Source organism: Microchirus variegatus, assembly GCF_963457635.1.
Source record: "Microchirus variegatus genome assembly, chromosome: 2".
NCBI lineage: Eukaryota > Metazoa > Chordata > Actinopteri > Pleuronectiformes > Soleidae > Microchirus > Microchirus variegatus.
This window is the reverse complement of record NC_139803.1, coordinates 32111691-32127747: the sequence shown is the minus strand read 5'-3', so window position 1 is coordinate 32127747 and position 16057 is coordinate 32111691. Positions and strand designations below refer to the sequence as shown.

The following is a 16057-nucleotide window of genomic DNA, read 5'->3' as shown; positions in this document are numbered from 1 at the left end:
TGTGGGTTAATTGGGAGTGTGACACTGAAGTCAGTGAGCAGTCACAGTGACAACATGAAAACTTATTTAAGTTTATTCCATTGAAATAAACCTGATAGTAACTTGGAGCCTGTGTTTTTGACATTGGACTAAACACAAGACGCAGTTATTAAATATTTGGGTATTTGTACGTGAAGAAACAACCTCATTTTACTTCAAAATAAAAGTACTTCAAAATAAAACTCCTCACTCTTTTAATACTTTTACTTCTAAAACTGAAGTACATTTTATATCAGAAGATGACTTTTGATACTTAAATGCAATAAATGACATATACTTTAAGACTTTTACTTAAGTAATATTATTTAACTTCTATTTTGACCTCAACTTCTCCCAAAGTTATTTTCTTGTAAAATACTTGTACTTTTACTCAAGTATCACCTTTTGTATTATTCTTACAAGGTTTTGTTTTTATTGTTTGCACATTGATATGGACGCTGCTGTTTTTACTCTAAGTGAGGCTTGATCTTGATCTTGTGCTTTATTTATTTACTTAATTATTGTTTTTCTTTGTGAGAATTTGTGCTGTGGTAAGAACTTTAATGTTAAAATTTAGAGTAAAGTGTTGATGTATAAAGGGTTATTGTTTCCCTTGTATTATGACCTTTTTATCAGTGCAACTCAACTTAAAGATGTTTAATTTTACTGTGAGATTTCAGCGTCTTGCATAGGGCCCCCACAAAGCTAGAAACAGCCCTGATGTTAATTATGAATGTTTCATATTGAACTACAATACATACATACGTTTGATCTTATAATAACGAGACAAGGTGGTTAGATTTAATAATTATAGGTTGTTATTATGTGTGTTTGTGTGTCCTCTGCACATCAAGGCAAAACAAAAACTTTCCTTTTCTCTTTAACTCAACAAACAAATCACATTTTATAATTATATCCACAGCACATCAGCAGAATGAAAGCGTCAAAATAGTGTTTTTTAGTTGTTTTTTTAATTGCTCTTCAGGTTTGTTAACACATCAGCCTTATTCTCTGACCCATTACTCATTTGATGCGTGTCACCACGGTGAAAAGGCTCGCACTCTCTGCGTCTGCGGTAATGAAAAGAATAATTAGGTCTGTGAGGTTACTGTCGAATGAATGTCGGCATTAAACCATTTCTCATCTTGTCTTTCCTCTGCCCAGATGGCCTCATTGATTTATCCGTTTCCACACCTCCTCCTCCTCCTCCTCCTCCTCCTCCTCCTCGCTGTGCATATGAAATATGCCGCTGCAAAACACATCACCAAAACTGACCCAAATTACCAAGGGCATATGGTTCTTATAGTCGTTTTCTTCCTCGTAGACGCATTAAGTCTCGTCACCTGCTCACCATGACGGCCATACATGGTCATAATTACACCACGGCCTTGTTTTGGAAAAAGCGCAATTTACGCTGTCGTTATTTGGCGCCGGCTCGAGTCTGAAATGAGAGCAGAAGCTGATGCTGGAGAAAACTGGCACGGCAAGATGTGAGGCTTCTCATATTCGGCTCTTTCTCCAAATTTTCCTCTTCCTTTTTTTTTTTTGCATTGTTGACAACGGCAGAGACAAGTTGGCACAGTAAAATTAGCACAATAAAAAATATGTTGCCTGTTTTGAGACTGTCCAGATCTATATGTGGTTCTGCAGCAGATTTGAAGTCTTTATAGATATTAGTTCTCAGAATATGCCTGATTTTGATCTCCTTAGACTGTATATTTTTAAGTTCAGTTCAAAATAGCAGTTAAGCCCAGGGTCACCATGGATCCTTGAAATTACTGATATTCAAGGTTTAATAAAGTCTGAAAATATCTGGAATTTTATGAGGTGAGGCTTTAAACTTCTCCGTGCAGAGTGCACATATTGGTTTAATGTTTCGTGTTTTTATTTTATCTGTATTTAATATCCTGACTCACGGACATAGTTGCATGCATGCTGTGTGACCATGACTTTTCAAACTTAGAAGAAGAGGACAGTTTACGGAAATGAAGACGAGGTGAATGGAGGTGAACTATGGGCAAATTTATGGGTAAATTTAAGCTGGACAAACTGGCTCATAATCTGTCCCAGATACAGACAGGTAAAGAACATACTGACATCCTGGGTTCTCATAGCTGAAGTCAATGTGGGACATGTGAGTACAACTCATGAGCTGTCGACATGAAACCGAGTCCAGATGAATCTGCGAAAGGGACGTTACGATACCACTGTCCGATACTGATACCACAAACATGAGTATCTGCCATCATCAGTAGCCTTAAAGACATAATTCTCCCATTGTAACAAACATTTTCTCCCAAAAAGAAGAAATGAACAGCCCACAAGACAACTCATCTCGAGAATCCGCCAAAGTGTTTAATCCTATCAGCGTTTTATCCACAAGATCTGTATTTTGGGAGCCTTGAAACGCTATAAACGGGTCCCAGATTGGGAGTGTTTGTCTTGCGTTACAGCACCACATACAGTCCCGGCATATGTACTACAGCACTTAGAGTCATTTCATGTGGAAAAAAAATATTGTTTAAGTTTCCGTGTGAATAGTCTTTTTCACCACCTGAGGCAGTGTTGCAATTCGTCATTGGTCGTAGCTTTCCACTAAAATGGCCGCTAACCGGAGTCTTTTACTGGTCTTGACAACCTTTTAAGAGGCGACTCCTCGAAATGGAGGTTTTCTTCAAAGTTACTTTTCCAAACCTACAGTATGCTGTGTTGTAAATGTGATATATTGTCAACATTGCAGCGCTCTGTTCGGAGCATTTTACACTTCCTCCCCCTCGGGCGGAATTATAGCAGCCATAGAAGCCTGTGGAGCAACAACTGAAGGTCTGGACTGATGGCACTTTTCCCCGGCCTTCACACTGATTCTGTCCCACTTGCAAATTCTGTCCCTGCTGCGGGGAATATTACCAAAGCCACAGTGCGACAACACATTGGCTGAGCATTATAGCCTCTAAAAGCAAGGGAAGCATTGTTTGTGAGCTCTGGTATGAGATGTGAGTAGGAGGAAACTCAGCACGTCTCGTATAATGTTCCTGCTCAGTCTTTGTAGGTGTGACACTCTCGGCTAAATGGAATCTGCCTAATCAAAATCACTGCCACTGCATTTTTCAACTTCTCACAAAAAATATATATATCTCATCGGCAGAGACACAGAGAAGGTGGATTTAAATGATCTGCTTATAGAGACATTTTCAAAAAATGCAAACAACTGAGTTTGTCGATGTCTCCCCAGTTCCCTCTTCGTTCATATATGTTTGCAATTTGTCTTTTTAATATTGCTCTCCATAATGTGAGTTTCACTTCATCAACCTGATATTAGAACATTTTAAAGCTATCAGCGTTGGAGGATTATTATGTATTAATCAGCCAGTCATTACAAGTTTAGCACTTTTGTTCTCAGAAAGCCTGATAAGTTACTAAAACCTGTGTTGTTAACTAATTGATTACTCAAGTTGCGCAATTTGTTGCATAATGTTTTTTATCCAATAAACAGTTATATTTAATAAGCTGGGGGGGGGGGGAAACTGGCTAAATATAGATACATACTGTATTGTATGTAAAAGTTAAAACCTGGGTAATATAATTGTTATCTTAGTTTACATAGAACAAAAATAGCTTCACAAATAACTTCCAATAAGTTAAAAATACAAAGATACATACAAATGAGAAGAAACACAGTAAAGAAATTATTTAAAAAAATGCTTTAACAATAACAAATACTCAAAACTTTTAAACTGTCCTTTAACATTGAGAGATTTTTGTTTTTTCGAGGTCATCTTGAAAAAATTAACTTGCCTTGGAACTTGCGATTTGACAGATGTCTCCACTGTCAGTTTTTGTAACCAGGAATTCTCAGACATCGCCAGTAATCAGGCTCCTATTGGACGACACCAGTCTGCACAGATGTGCCGCAGCGTTGTTTTCTACTGGATAAAAACCCTGAAACTACACTCTTAGAAATAAGGGTTTCAAAAGGGTCTTTCTACATGGGCTGAGGTTCTACCTGGAACCATTTGCTTCTGAAAAGCAACCCTTTCCCAAAGAAAGGGTTTTTCAAGGGTTCCTGGTCACACTAATGGTTCCAGTAAGAACCATTTTGATCCAGAGAACCCTTTAAAACCCCTTTCCTGAATAAAGGGTTTAAAAGGGTTCTTGGTGAAATCCTCCAAAAGGACGTTCTGAACAAGATGTCGATGTCGGGCACTCCCCGTGTGACCCTAATGTGGAGGATAAAGCAGTGGAAATATTTGGAAATCAAAATGAATCCAGGCATAAGTGATTATCATGATGGTCATAAGAGGGTTGAACTCGAACAGATTCAATAAAGCTGTTATCATTAACCTTCATTTCTAAAAGCAGTTAAAACATTTTAAGTTAAATAGTTTCATGGCAAATCTCTCTTTAGGAGATAAAAATGTTGTCCTGTTCCAGGCCGAGATATGTAAATCACACTAATGAATCATGTGTTCAGAAATCACTGAGCTGTAAAACCGTCGACCGTGACGAGTGCAAAGACTTCCCCGCTAATGTGTTGCGATGAAACACTTAATTGATCGTTAGAAATTTCCCCGTTGTTTTATTTTAAATATAACAAATTAATCATTAGGGTGATTTAGGAAAGGTTAACGACAACAGATTCGGCGACTGTTGCTTTAATGTGTTTCGTATCATTGTGAGTTTAACACACTGTCAGACACACACACACTGTGCGACACACAAAAACAAGTCATTCTGTGAACATCCGAGGCATCATGATGCTGGATTTATAGTCTACACTGTACATAGTCTGTGATTTATAGTTGTGCATTAAGGGATTTGGAGTAGTACACACACACACACACACACACACGCACACACACACACACACAAACACTCACCTTGTCCCCCGTAGGCACTGTGGCGGTTACTGAGAGCACACTACATGAGGGCTGCAGCAGCTGTGACAGGTCAGCTGTGGATTTTTGTGTTTTCTGGACGAGTGTCAGAAACAGATTGATGGTGCTGATCGAAGACATATATATGTATTCATACATATATATATATATATATATATATACTGTATATATAACATTACGTGTGTATATATAAATATATGTACAAGTTAGGATTGAGGTAGCAGTGGATCAACAACTTGCATTCGTCCCCACCTCTGCTCAAATAGCTGATTTTGAAGCATGTCTTCACACAACACAGTTTTCAGTTTCCTGTGTGAAAAGGCTGACCAGCGTCAAGGTAAAAGCAGTTAATAACATGAGTCTGAAGATAGTGCACACGTAACCACTTTCACGTCCGCCACACTGTTTCCCCCCCTCCTTGGGTCGGCGTTGCAAAGACGCAGCAGTGGCAAAAATGTGATTTTTTTTTTTTTGCTTTGTGTCGTAGAGGAAACGTGACGTAGACCTGGGCGAGCGATGTTCCACTCATTGATTTGGACACAGAAAAATGATCGTTTGAGCTTCTGTTTGAATCATTATTCTCCCGGGAAAATGTACATAAAAGAACGACTCGGTTTGAGCAGCAGAAGAGGAGCAGTCATGGGTGTTTGTGTTTGGGAAAGTAGATAAAGTCTGCAAAGGAATTATTTTCCTTTGCAGACTTCCATTATTTTCTCAATCGATTGATTAGATGTTTTTAGTTGAGCTTCTCAAACCTGGAAATAACCATGTTCTCAAATGTCTTGTTTTTCGCCACAAAATCCTCAAAATGACCATCTGGACTTTTAGACATATTTTAATCATAAAAGCGCCAGAAAATACCTGCGAGTACCTGTGAGCTTTTCGCCCATTTTTCCTCAATAACTTTCAGTCTGGCAGTTATTTACATTTTACTGCATGTTAAATTAGTGTATTAACAATACAGTACAGGCTTTTCCAATGTTCTACTCTCTGGTGACAAAGACTCTGTTTCTCTGGCTTCCTGCAACAGTGCAAGTGAAATCACAGTAATAACCACATGTCGGCTTTGAAGTACGTCTCAGCTTGCAGAAACCACTGGATTTTTCCCGATGCATAAACCGTTGCGTAATTACGGTAATGCAAACGTGTTGTCTTCAATATAAGTTGCTTTTATTATTAGAAAAAACACTTAATTATTACTTAATCATAGAAGGAAGGAAAGAGAAGAAGGCAGTATTGCAAAAGAAGCTTTTGTTTCTGATTTTTTGAAAAAAAAGGTTGAACATAAAATGACTAAATTAAACATTTGACCATACTGAGGCTGTGAGAATCAGTCAATTTTACTGAGGTGATTTAGCCACAGGGCAGCTTTAGAAAGTCATTTCAAAGTTAAATAACTCAATAATTAGACGATTGGCTTCCTACAAAAGAACATAACCATAGCACAGAAATAAATATAGTCAGAATCAGCAGTGGGAGGCTGTTTTGCAACACCTTTTTCCTCTCAGATCTGTCTTTTTCTTTGCTCCTGTGGTCACGTGTTTCTCCTTGCGTTGATTTATTTTTGTACTTGGGTTTGTTTTCTATAAATGCATGAAGCTTAAATGGAGGGAGCAGGAAATACATAACTGCACAGCAAGCTGAAATGTCCACTCAGGGACACATGCCGGCTTCCCAATCAGTCCATTGTTAGATTCCTCTTCAGGGTTTTAGTATTTCCATCAGTGAAGCTGCCCTGTCTCTCATACATGTTAATGGTACGGCAGTGTTTGGTGTGGAAAGCAGAGGTGGAGACACAGGATTAGTCTGTGGAACTCGTGTATAAAGTAAAGTCTAGTAAAAGTATCTTACTTGTACTTAGCAGCAGACACCGTGGCCGAGAAAGGATGAAGGAAGTGAATGTGCTTTAGTTTTTAAGTTCTGTCCTTCAGTGGAAAACGGAACTAAACTAAACGACTTATTTCTTTTATGGTTTGACAAAAAACGTCACGTACGTGACCAGAAAATATCTAGTAAAAGTCTTAAAGTATATGACATTTACTGTACTTAAGTATCAAAAGTCATTTTCTGACACGAAATGTACTTAAATGTACTTTTCTTCTTCTGATTTAATTTGGTACAAGTGACAAAGACAGTGAGGGGAAATGTAGTGGAGTAAAAGTTACTTGAAATATAAATAACAAAGTACTGATATGTGAATGTTGTACTTAAGTACAGTCATAAAGTATTTGTACATTTGCACCACTGGATTCAGTCCAGGTGTTGGTAGAGAGTCGGTAAGGCTCGATTGATCTTGAATAACCTGGAAAGGGCGAAAAAAAAGGGTCTGTTCTGGAGATATACATGTGGATTGTTCCGCCTTCTTCCAGCATCTGTTGCCGGCCCTTCAGCAAGGCAGCGGACGCTGGATGACTGCCAGTGAATGAATCCAAACCACAGATCTGGTGCTTAAAAACACCTTTTTTCCCTTTAACTTCTAGATAGATTTAGTAAAAAAAAAATAAAAACACTAAAGGATGCTGCCACAGACACATACTTGGCCCGGATGAAATCCCGCTGTCGTCTCCGCTCGCGTCCCTGCTCGGTGGACGTGATGAATTGAAAGTTAAGAATGAAATCTGCACTGTCAGTTCGACTGCTGCAGGAGAACAGACTGTCCTGACAAAACCTGTGTCACCCCCGATACATCATTTTTACTCTCTTGTTATTTTGGAGACAATCACAACTCGCCAAAGTGAAAGGAAACCAACACGGACTGTCAGCGATTTCCTGCTTTTAAGTCTGTCCACTCTTCACCTCCTGCTGCCGAGGACCTGATGGCATCCACTGAAATCAACTGATTTTCTCTTGTTCTCCAGTCGGCAAGATACATATTTTCAGCCTTTATTCTGTAAATCGCCGTGTGGATGGTGCAGTTTCCTCCAGGTAGACTCTCCTGTTGTGATGTACTTGAATCAAAAATGACCAGATGTGAGCAGAGCCATAAACACACTTTTGACGCCAATCAATCGGTACGTTACAAAGTTACTTAGTAACTTTTTTAGGGTTCTTTCTTGTGTCGTGCAAAAAGGACAAGGAGACCTGGCCTCATCATTCATTCACCTGTCCTCATCATTTACTCTTCCTTATCGTTCGCCTGTCCTCATCATTAACCTGTTCTCTTATTCACCTTTTGAGGAGGACATTTTGCTGCGTGACTTATTTTGACATGCTGGACCTTTAAATACTCCACACCGACCGCCATTACCCGCGCCCCCTTGTGGTCTGAGCCTGAATTACCTTGGAGTCGTTAAGCTTGCGCTCGTGAGTGAGAGATTAATTTTTGAGCGGTTTCTCTGCAGAGAGTTATTTTGCCTCCTCGAGCTTATTTTCAGAGTTTTTACAGCATCTCAGGGACACTTTTATCCCAAACACTGTTTGTGTGGAATGTAAAAACAAAAAAAGGCTGACAGTTATGGAAACGTGGGAAGGATCGTCCTCAGTTTGTGAAATAACCTTAGACACTAACAAACTTCTGTTCAGTGTTTTGTGTGTGTGTGTGTTTTATTTTTTGGTTGGAGAGAGTGGGCAGTTAACTCCTCTCAGGATTTGCTCAAATGGAGACGGAGAGAGACGGTGGAGAGGAAAAGATGCCACAGGAGGAGAGAGATTTTGCTAGAGAGGATTTTGTTCTCCAAGGCCAGCAACACACTGAGCACACCCCCATGAAATACTAATATGTGAAATGATTCGGAACTGGACCACCTCACAGTAACTCATCTCATTTTATAGGTTTTTTTTTAGCTTCAGCTGTAGAGAAATTAATAATGTATATAGTGAAACACAAACAAGCTATCTCACCCATCAGGTCCAGGTGAGGAAATGTCTGACGGAGGAGAACGTCTGTTACGTCACGTGACGTAAGACGATGTAGAAATGCTGTGTTTAGCTCATCAATGTGAACGTGAACACGAGCATCACAATGGAGAGCAACCAACGTGATGCCATGACCTCACCCTGTCGAACAAAAACTAATCCTTGTCTCTTCTACTTAATCTAAAAACGTTGCAGGGAATGCTCTGTATAATAAATTGAGAATATAACTGATGTTTATGCATGCTATTTTAACAACTCACGTTAATTTAATGGTCAACAGCACACCCGACGTTTCATAAAACTGGGTATCCGCGGGGTCTTAAAAAGTCTTAAAAAGTCTTAAATCCAATAATTTGAATTTAAGGCCTTAAAATGTCTTAAATTCTCCTAAAATCTCATAAAAGGTCTTAAAAACAATTGTGAAAGGTCTTCAAAATCTGCATAAAACATGCATAAACTTCAGTCACGCTTTGAAATGTTTCTATTTTTGAGGATGCGATAACTACAACACGGAACTAAAGTAGGCCGCCTGTGCTGCCCGGTCAGAATTTATCGAGCACCACTATCTAATGTGCTATGCGCGCCCGCCGAATTGCAAGTTCAACAATTTGTGGCTCCAATTTTCTTTCATGTCTTTTGTACTTTTTTGCCAGTATGGATTTGAAATGGGTCTTAAATTATATTCATTATGGTCTTAAAAAGTCTTAAAAAGTCTTAAATTTGACTTGTTGAAACCTGCAGAGACCCTGTAAAAACCTCCAGCAGCTTCACATCCAAACTCCTGTTGTAGAGAATAACATGTGACCCCCTCTGCGAAAGACCAGATGGGGCTGTTCAGTATTAAGGTGCTGACATGCGCTGATGCGACCCTCACCATATAACAGGGAAAGGATGTTTATGTAAAGAGAAAAATGTTGAAACATGCACACACACACCAGGCCACCACCACACTGCGTTTTGTGCCGCCGCGTAATCATCCGTAAAATCCTTGAATGTTTGTGAAGTTTTAGGAAATTGAGGGTTATTAAAGTGCTTGAATTTTCTGCAAGAAACAAGTTAGCCCTTTAACACCGAGCATGTTAGAGGGCTAACTTCTCGTCCGTCGAGTATAATGCTATATTACTATTACTACTATACTATTTTCCCCTCTCCATCTGATTTAATATAACACTTGAATAATTACAAATTGCACACAAAAATGCCTGACATAAATAATTATAATTCTTTTTTATTTCTAATATTTTCATAAATTTTCTATCCAGCTCCTGCTAACCAGTAGCAACACCGTCTGTGGCTAACTTAAGATAAAACTGTGGTAATTTGCCGTGGGAATAATACACAACTCCTAATATGGACATCCTGGGGGTGTGTGTTTATATGTTACATATCCAGGATTAAAAAAATGAAAAACATTTTTTCATCTTGTGTGTTGTTGAGTCATTGATATGTGCAGAAGTCACAAAAAAGACTGTGTTTTTCTTCTCTTTTTGTTCATAAAAACAAGCCAAGTGAACTTTGAACCGTGGTGTACTTCCAAATTTCACAAATTCAATCCGATTTCAAACATTTTGAGTACTTTTTGCTCAGGTATATAAAGCGCTCTATATTAGCCTCTGTGTATACTGTACGTTCCCTTTTCTTCTTCATCATCATGAACACACTCAAGTAGGACGTGTGTCTGTGGCGTGGATCAACAGAGAAGCTCACTCTGTCACCGAAACCCAGATGAGAATAGTCGTGAATCTTTGTTGTGTGTGGTGGTTTTTTCTTTTGAAAGCAGACCAGCGCGAGCACATTAGACAGCAGGTCGTCTCAACGATGCTCTCCTCATTTTCACCATGAACACACACTGAGTCACAGAAGCTGGAGGCCCTGAAACAACACAGCTGCCTTCAAATCAAGCCACTCTCACTCAACTTGGCTGTGTCACTGTCACACTGCCTCTCTCTCTTTCTCTCTCTCTCTCTCTCTCGGTGTTTTTATTTTATTTATTTTAAAATTTTGGGTGAAGGAGGACTAACCTACTTTCAGTGGATCTGGTCTGCCCTCCCTCTCCCTCTCCCTCCTTCACACACACACTCAGACACTATGCACCATTTTTACGCAGGTTTATTGTTTCCATTTTATGGCAGTATGAAATAGACTATCGATTTAACTTGTCCCATTTCAACTTCTGCCAAGATTGGATTTTTTTTTTCTTTCTTCTTCTTCTCTTTCTAAACGCGTCGGGGCTGGGCATCTCCAGCCAGAGGAGAGGCGATCACACCGTGTGCGTGTGGACTCCTCGCAGGTCGGAGTGCGCAGAGCAACGCGCCCCCTGTGATTCATCCGCATTTTGCAGCTGCTGTCGGGTGCGCAGGTGGAGGCGGAGAAGGAGACGAGAGGAGAGAGACGCGCAGGACGGACTGTGGATGAAAAACCAGCCAGGGGATTTTGTTCAACACGCGCAACATTTTTCTTTCCACGCCAGGAACCAAAACTGTTTCCCCCCTTTTTCTTCTTTCTCCGCTCACATTTGGAAGCAGCGGCTCGATGATTTTGGCGGAGCTTTTCCTTTTTGTGACAAAAGTTTGACTGTGAAAAACGCCATGCTCTGCTCCGCTCCTGCTCGTTTTTCACGCACTGCTGTGGATTCCAGCGTCCAGTCCTCACTCGAGTCTTTTCGGGCTTAATTTTCGGTGCCAGTTCCGAGCAAATAGTGGGGCTTTTTTTTTTTTTATCCTCGCGCAGCATCACCATCATCATCATCATCATCACCAGCACCAGCACCACTGGTCTTGCGGGATTGTGCATCCATTTGAATCAATGTCGCGCTCCATTATGGACTTCCTCGGACTGTACTTCTTGCAGCTGGCGCTCATTGGTAAGTTTAACTCTTGACTTTTATTCCCGCGCAGATCGACTTGGGATTAAATGAATGCGGCTGTTTTTTTATGCGCTTGCTTTCTGTGCACAAAGTTGCGTAAACTGAGGTTTCAGTTTGCTGCGGTGTAAATATGAGCACATTTGGACGCAGCATATACGCAGGGTTTTTCCTCTGCGATGTGTGACTGACAGCTGTGGCAGACATCATCATCATGATCATGATCATGTCATTTCTCAGCTGCGCGCAATCACGCAGCCTCGTGCACGTTCATGAATGCAGGATGAGAAAAGAACTAAAGCATGGATTCATTTATTTTTTTTTTTTGGTGTCGCTGCTGATTTTGCTGTTGAGTTTTTACTGCGAAAAAAAATGCAAATGCAGACAAATGTGTGCCCAAGTGGTTGTGTGAGTGTGTGCGTGCTTTGGTTTGGCTGTGCGCGTGGAACCAGGCGCTGTGTGCGCGCAATGTGTGCACCTGCCTCTGCAGGTGAAATATGTGCGTGTGTGTGTGTGTGTGTATGTGCGTGTGTGGCATTTGGTGCGATTCTGCACAACACTGAGAATGATCTGACTCCTGCTTCTCACACACTTGTTTTTATATCTTAGCGACGACACACCATGGACCCTTACCTTAACCATCACAACTCAGTGCCTAACCTTAACCCTAAACCATAAACCCAATTCTTCACAAAGATCTAAACACATGCACACACACACACACACACACACACACACACACACACACACACACACACACACACACACACACACACACACGTTTGCAGCTTTTCTACTCAGGACACAGTATTATCATTAATTTAAACAGACTAACCTTAACCATAACCAGTTCATACACAACCCTAACAGTAACAGAATAGAATAGCCTTTATTGTATTGTATTTTTAAATGTAATATTTAATATTAGTCTTCTCTTAAAATAGAGAACACAATCTAATCACCATTCAAATCTAAATAGTCCCAAACTTAACCACTTGCTCAGAAATGAGCTTCTGCCTCATCTAGAACCAGGTTCTGGTCTCCCAAGAGGACTACTGGTCCTGACGAGGTCAGTGTTTATGCCAGAACAGGTCCTACACACACACACAGAATAGATTTGTGCAGCTACTCTTGTGAGGACACCACATTGATTTTCACAGCTTTAACCAAAGCATTCCCTTTAACCCACTTAATGCCAAACTGGAACTTTGAATGTCACATTTCACACCTCACCTTGACCCTTAAACCTGGACTACAGTGTGCAGATATGCTTCTGTGTCTTTGGTCCTCCTGAGGACTCCTGAAAGAGTCCAGATGCTCAACAATGAGCTCAGATAATCCATGACATTTCCTCCCATCACGACCACGACTGCTGGGAGTCGAGGTGCGGCGGGAGATTGTGGATCTCTGAGATGAGACATTACAACCTTCTTAAACCTGCATGTGCACGTCCTGTCTTCTCTGACTCTTCACATCGTATGTAAAAATGCTGTCACTCAAGACACGAGCCGGTGGGGTGAGTGTAAGCAGAATGTGGGGAGGAGGAGGAAGAGGAAGTCAGTCCCAGTCTTTTCTCTGCAGACATTCTCACCTTGTCACAGAGACGTGTCAAAACGACGCGAGAGTCTGTCAACCCAGAGTCTCCTGATCCCGTCCGTCAGCCACCCAGAGAGGCAGAGCAGAAGGAGATGAAGGGAAGCGGAGCAGCCGTAGCCTGAAGGTCAGAGAGGAAGAGGACGGGTTTGAATCTACGGGAGGGAATATTAAAGGACGGAGCAAATGAGTCTTAAAGTGCATCGAGAAGCGTTGGGGAGACGAGTGCCCGAGGCTGCTCTCTCAATAATACCTTTCAGCTTTGAGAAGCCTGCCGTCGTCAACGCAGCGCCAGAGTTTTCTGAAGCCTCTGAAGTGGAGCTGTTTTGGAAACGCCACTGGTTCTGTTTTAGTTTGAAAACACTGGGGTTGTTATGTGAGTGGCAGAGGAAACAGTGACTCAGTGACCAGCATTTGCTCCCTGGCTGTGACTTGGTGTCAGTCACGACTCTCAGTAAAAGAGTTGTTGAATTTGTTTCCACCGCTGCTGTTTCTCGTTTGTACTTCTCGTTTTTGACTTTTCCTCATCAGGGAAACTCTGTTTATTTTCTCCAGGAGACCAAAGTCCAGCAGATTATGTGAAGTGACGTTTGTGGACGAGATGAGATGATGAACCTTGATCTTTCCATATTTGACTTTTATTGACCCTGATGTTAAATGCTTTTATGTCTCTATTTATTATATTAAGTTAATGGTGTGAAGTGGTGAACTGACGACTTCTGTACAAATTGCTGCCCGAGGAAAGTGGACACTTTCTAATCTAATCTAATCAATTCTAATCAATTCCAAACTAATCTATTCTAATCTAATCTAATCTAATCTAGTCTATAGTCAGCTTGTTTAGTTTAGTCTAGTCCAGTCTTGATTTATCCAGTCCAATTTAGTAATAAATATTAGTAATATAATAATATAATATAACATAATTCAATCCACTCCACTCAAGTCCAGCCCAGTCCATTTTACCTCTAGTTTTGTGTTACCCAATTTAATCTAGTCCAGTTTAGTCTAGTCTTGATTTATCCAGTCCAATCTAATCTAATGCAATTTAATATAATATAATTCTATCCACTCCACTCAAGTGCAGTCCAGTCCAATTGTGTCTTATCTGGTCTTGTTTTATCCAATTTAAAATTGTCTAGTTTAGTCTAGTCTTGATGTACACAGTCCTATCTAATCTAATCCAACACAATAGAATATAAATGAATTCACTCCACTCAAGTCCAGTCCAATACAATCCCGTTTCATCTTGTCTTGTCCTGTGTTATCCAGGCATATCTAATCTCAAATAATCTATTTTCTCATCTAATCTAATCTAATCTATTTTAATCTAACCAATTTAATCTAATCTAATACAGTACATTTTAATATAATTCAATCCAGTCCAGTCCAGTCCAGTCTTGTCTAGTTTAGTTTAGTCTTGTCTTGTCTTGTCCAATCCTCTCCATTCATGTTTAATCTAAACTAATCCAAATGTATTAAATCCATTAAAGTGTCAGACATGGAATGTGTTAATAATCAATGTCAATGTGGGCGGAGCTTGTCTCAGGTCGTCCGTAAAAAACATGAAGCAGGTGCTTCTGTCATCTGGTGGGAGGGGCTTCATTTTATAAAACCTGTAAATCTAGTTTCTTCGTTTTTAATCTGCGTCTTTCTCTTCTTGAGCTCCACAACTTGCTGAGTCCGACAGGAGCTTTAAATACCTGAAAGCCTGCAGTGTCCAGAGCTGCAATAATCTATGTCCAAACTAATAAATGTCTTTCTGTCTGTTGAAGCATGGCGAGCTCTGTGGACATATGCTAGATTCCCAAGTTGCGTTTTTTTGCATCTCATTAATTTGCTAGAGTAAACTTGCACAGTTAAAAAAAAAAAAAAAAAAAAGCATTTTATTTACTCGTGTTTTAAATTAGCATATTTACTGCTCGGTGTTGTGACGCTCCAGTGATTATGTGCTTGCTCTGCTCGGAACATTCTGCGATCATTACTGTAATTAGTTGACCAGGTTTATCTGCATATTATTCTCCTCTAAGTGGTCGGCAGTAAAAGACGAACGTGGCCTACGTCGACGTTTTGCAGCGCTGCAGACGGTTTGTCAGAGTGCTAGCGTGAGGACTTGTGGGCGGTGTTTGTGATGACTGTGTCCTCGCTGGATCGCGTCCTGTCGAGGCCTAATGAAGTGAAAAGAGAACTCCTACTCCTGCATCAGTGCATGAGGATTTTTGTTGTTATTATTATTTGTCTGTTTGAGAATTTTAGCCGCCATCACTGAGGGGAACTTAATTATCAAATTATGCATTTACATGTATTTGTTGCGAAAGAAAGGAGGACAGTATTCTCCCACTATGTGTACTGTTTATAATTTGACATCATTTCTACATAAAAGTCACTCTTGCTCAGAAAATGGCTGCCTGACGCCTACTATTTGGAATAAATTTGTAATTGTGATTATTTTGAATTTCAATCAAGTCCAGTCCACTCTTGTATTATCCAATTCTATTTAGCCATATCAAATCTAATCTAATCTAATCTTACGTAATATAATGCATTACAATGCAGTTTAATACAATTCAATCCACTCAAATTCAGTCCAATCTGGTCTCGGTTAGTCTTGTTTTATCCATTAATCTAGTCTAGTGTAGGGATTTATCCAGTCCTGATTTGATCTAATCTAATACAAGAAAATACAATGTAATATAATTCAATCCACTCAAGTCCAGTCAATCTAGTCTATCCAGTCCTATCTAATCTAATCTAATGTGTGTATTTACAGTAAATGAATTACTGTTACTGTATAATTGTATAGTATAATAAAGTATATAATATAATATAAATATAT

At 40.0% G+C, this 16057-nt stretch overlaps 1 protein-coding gene across 1 annotated transcript in view; it reads left to right on the top strand.

The window, feature by feature from the left end:
• Positions 1-11573: 11573 nt before the first annotated feature.
• gfra4a (GDNF family receptor alpha 4a) overlaps positions 11574-16057 on the top strand; it is a gene marked incomplete at both ends in the record, with an annotated part of 148262 nt that continues 143778 nt past the window's right edge. The window contains one exon of the mRNA XM_083910306.1: positions 11574-11631. Within this exon, the coding sequence (XP_083766432.1) occupies positions 11574-11631 (58 nt within the window). The remainder of the gene's footprint in view (positions 11632-16057) is intronic.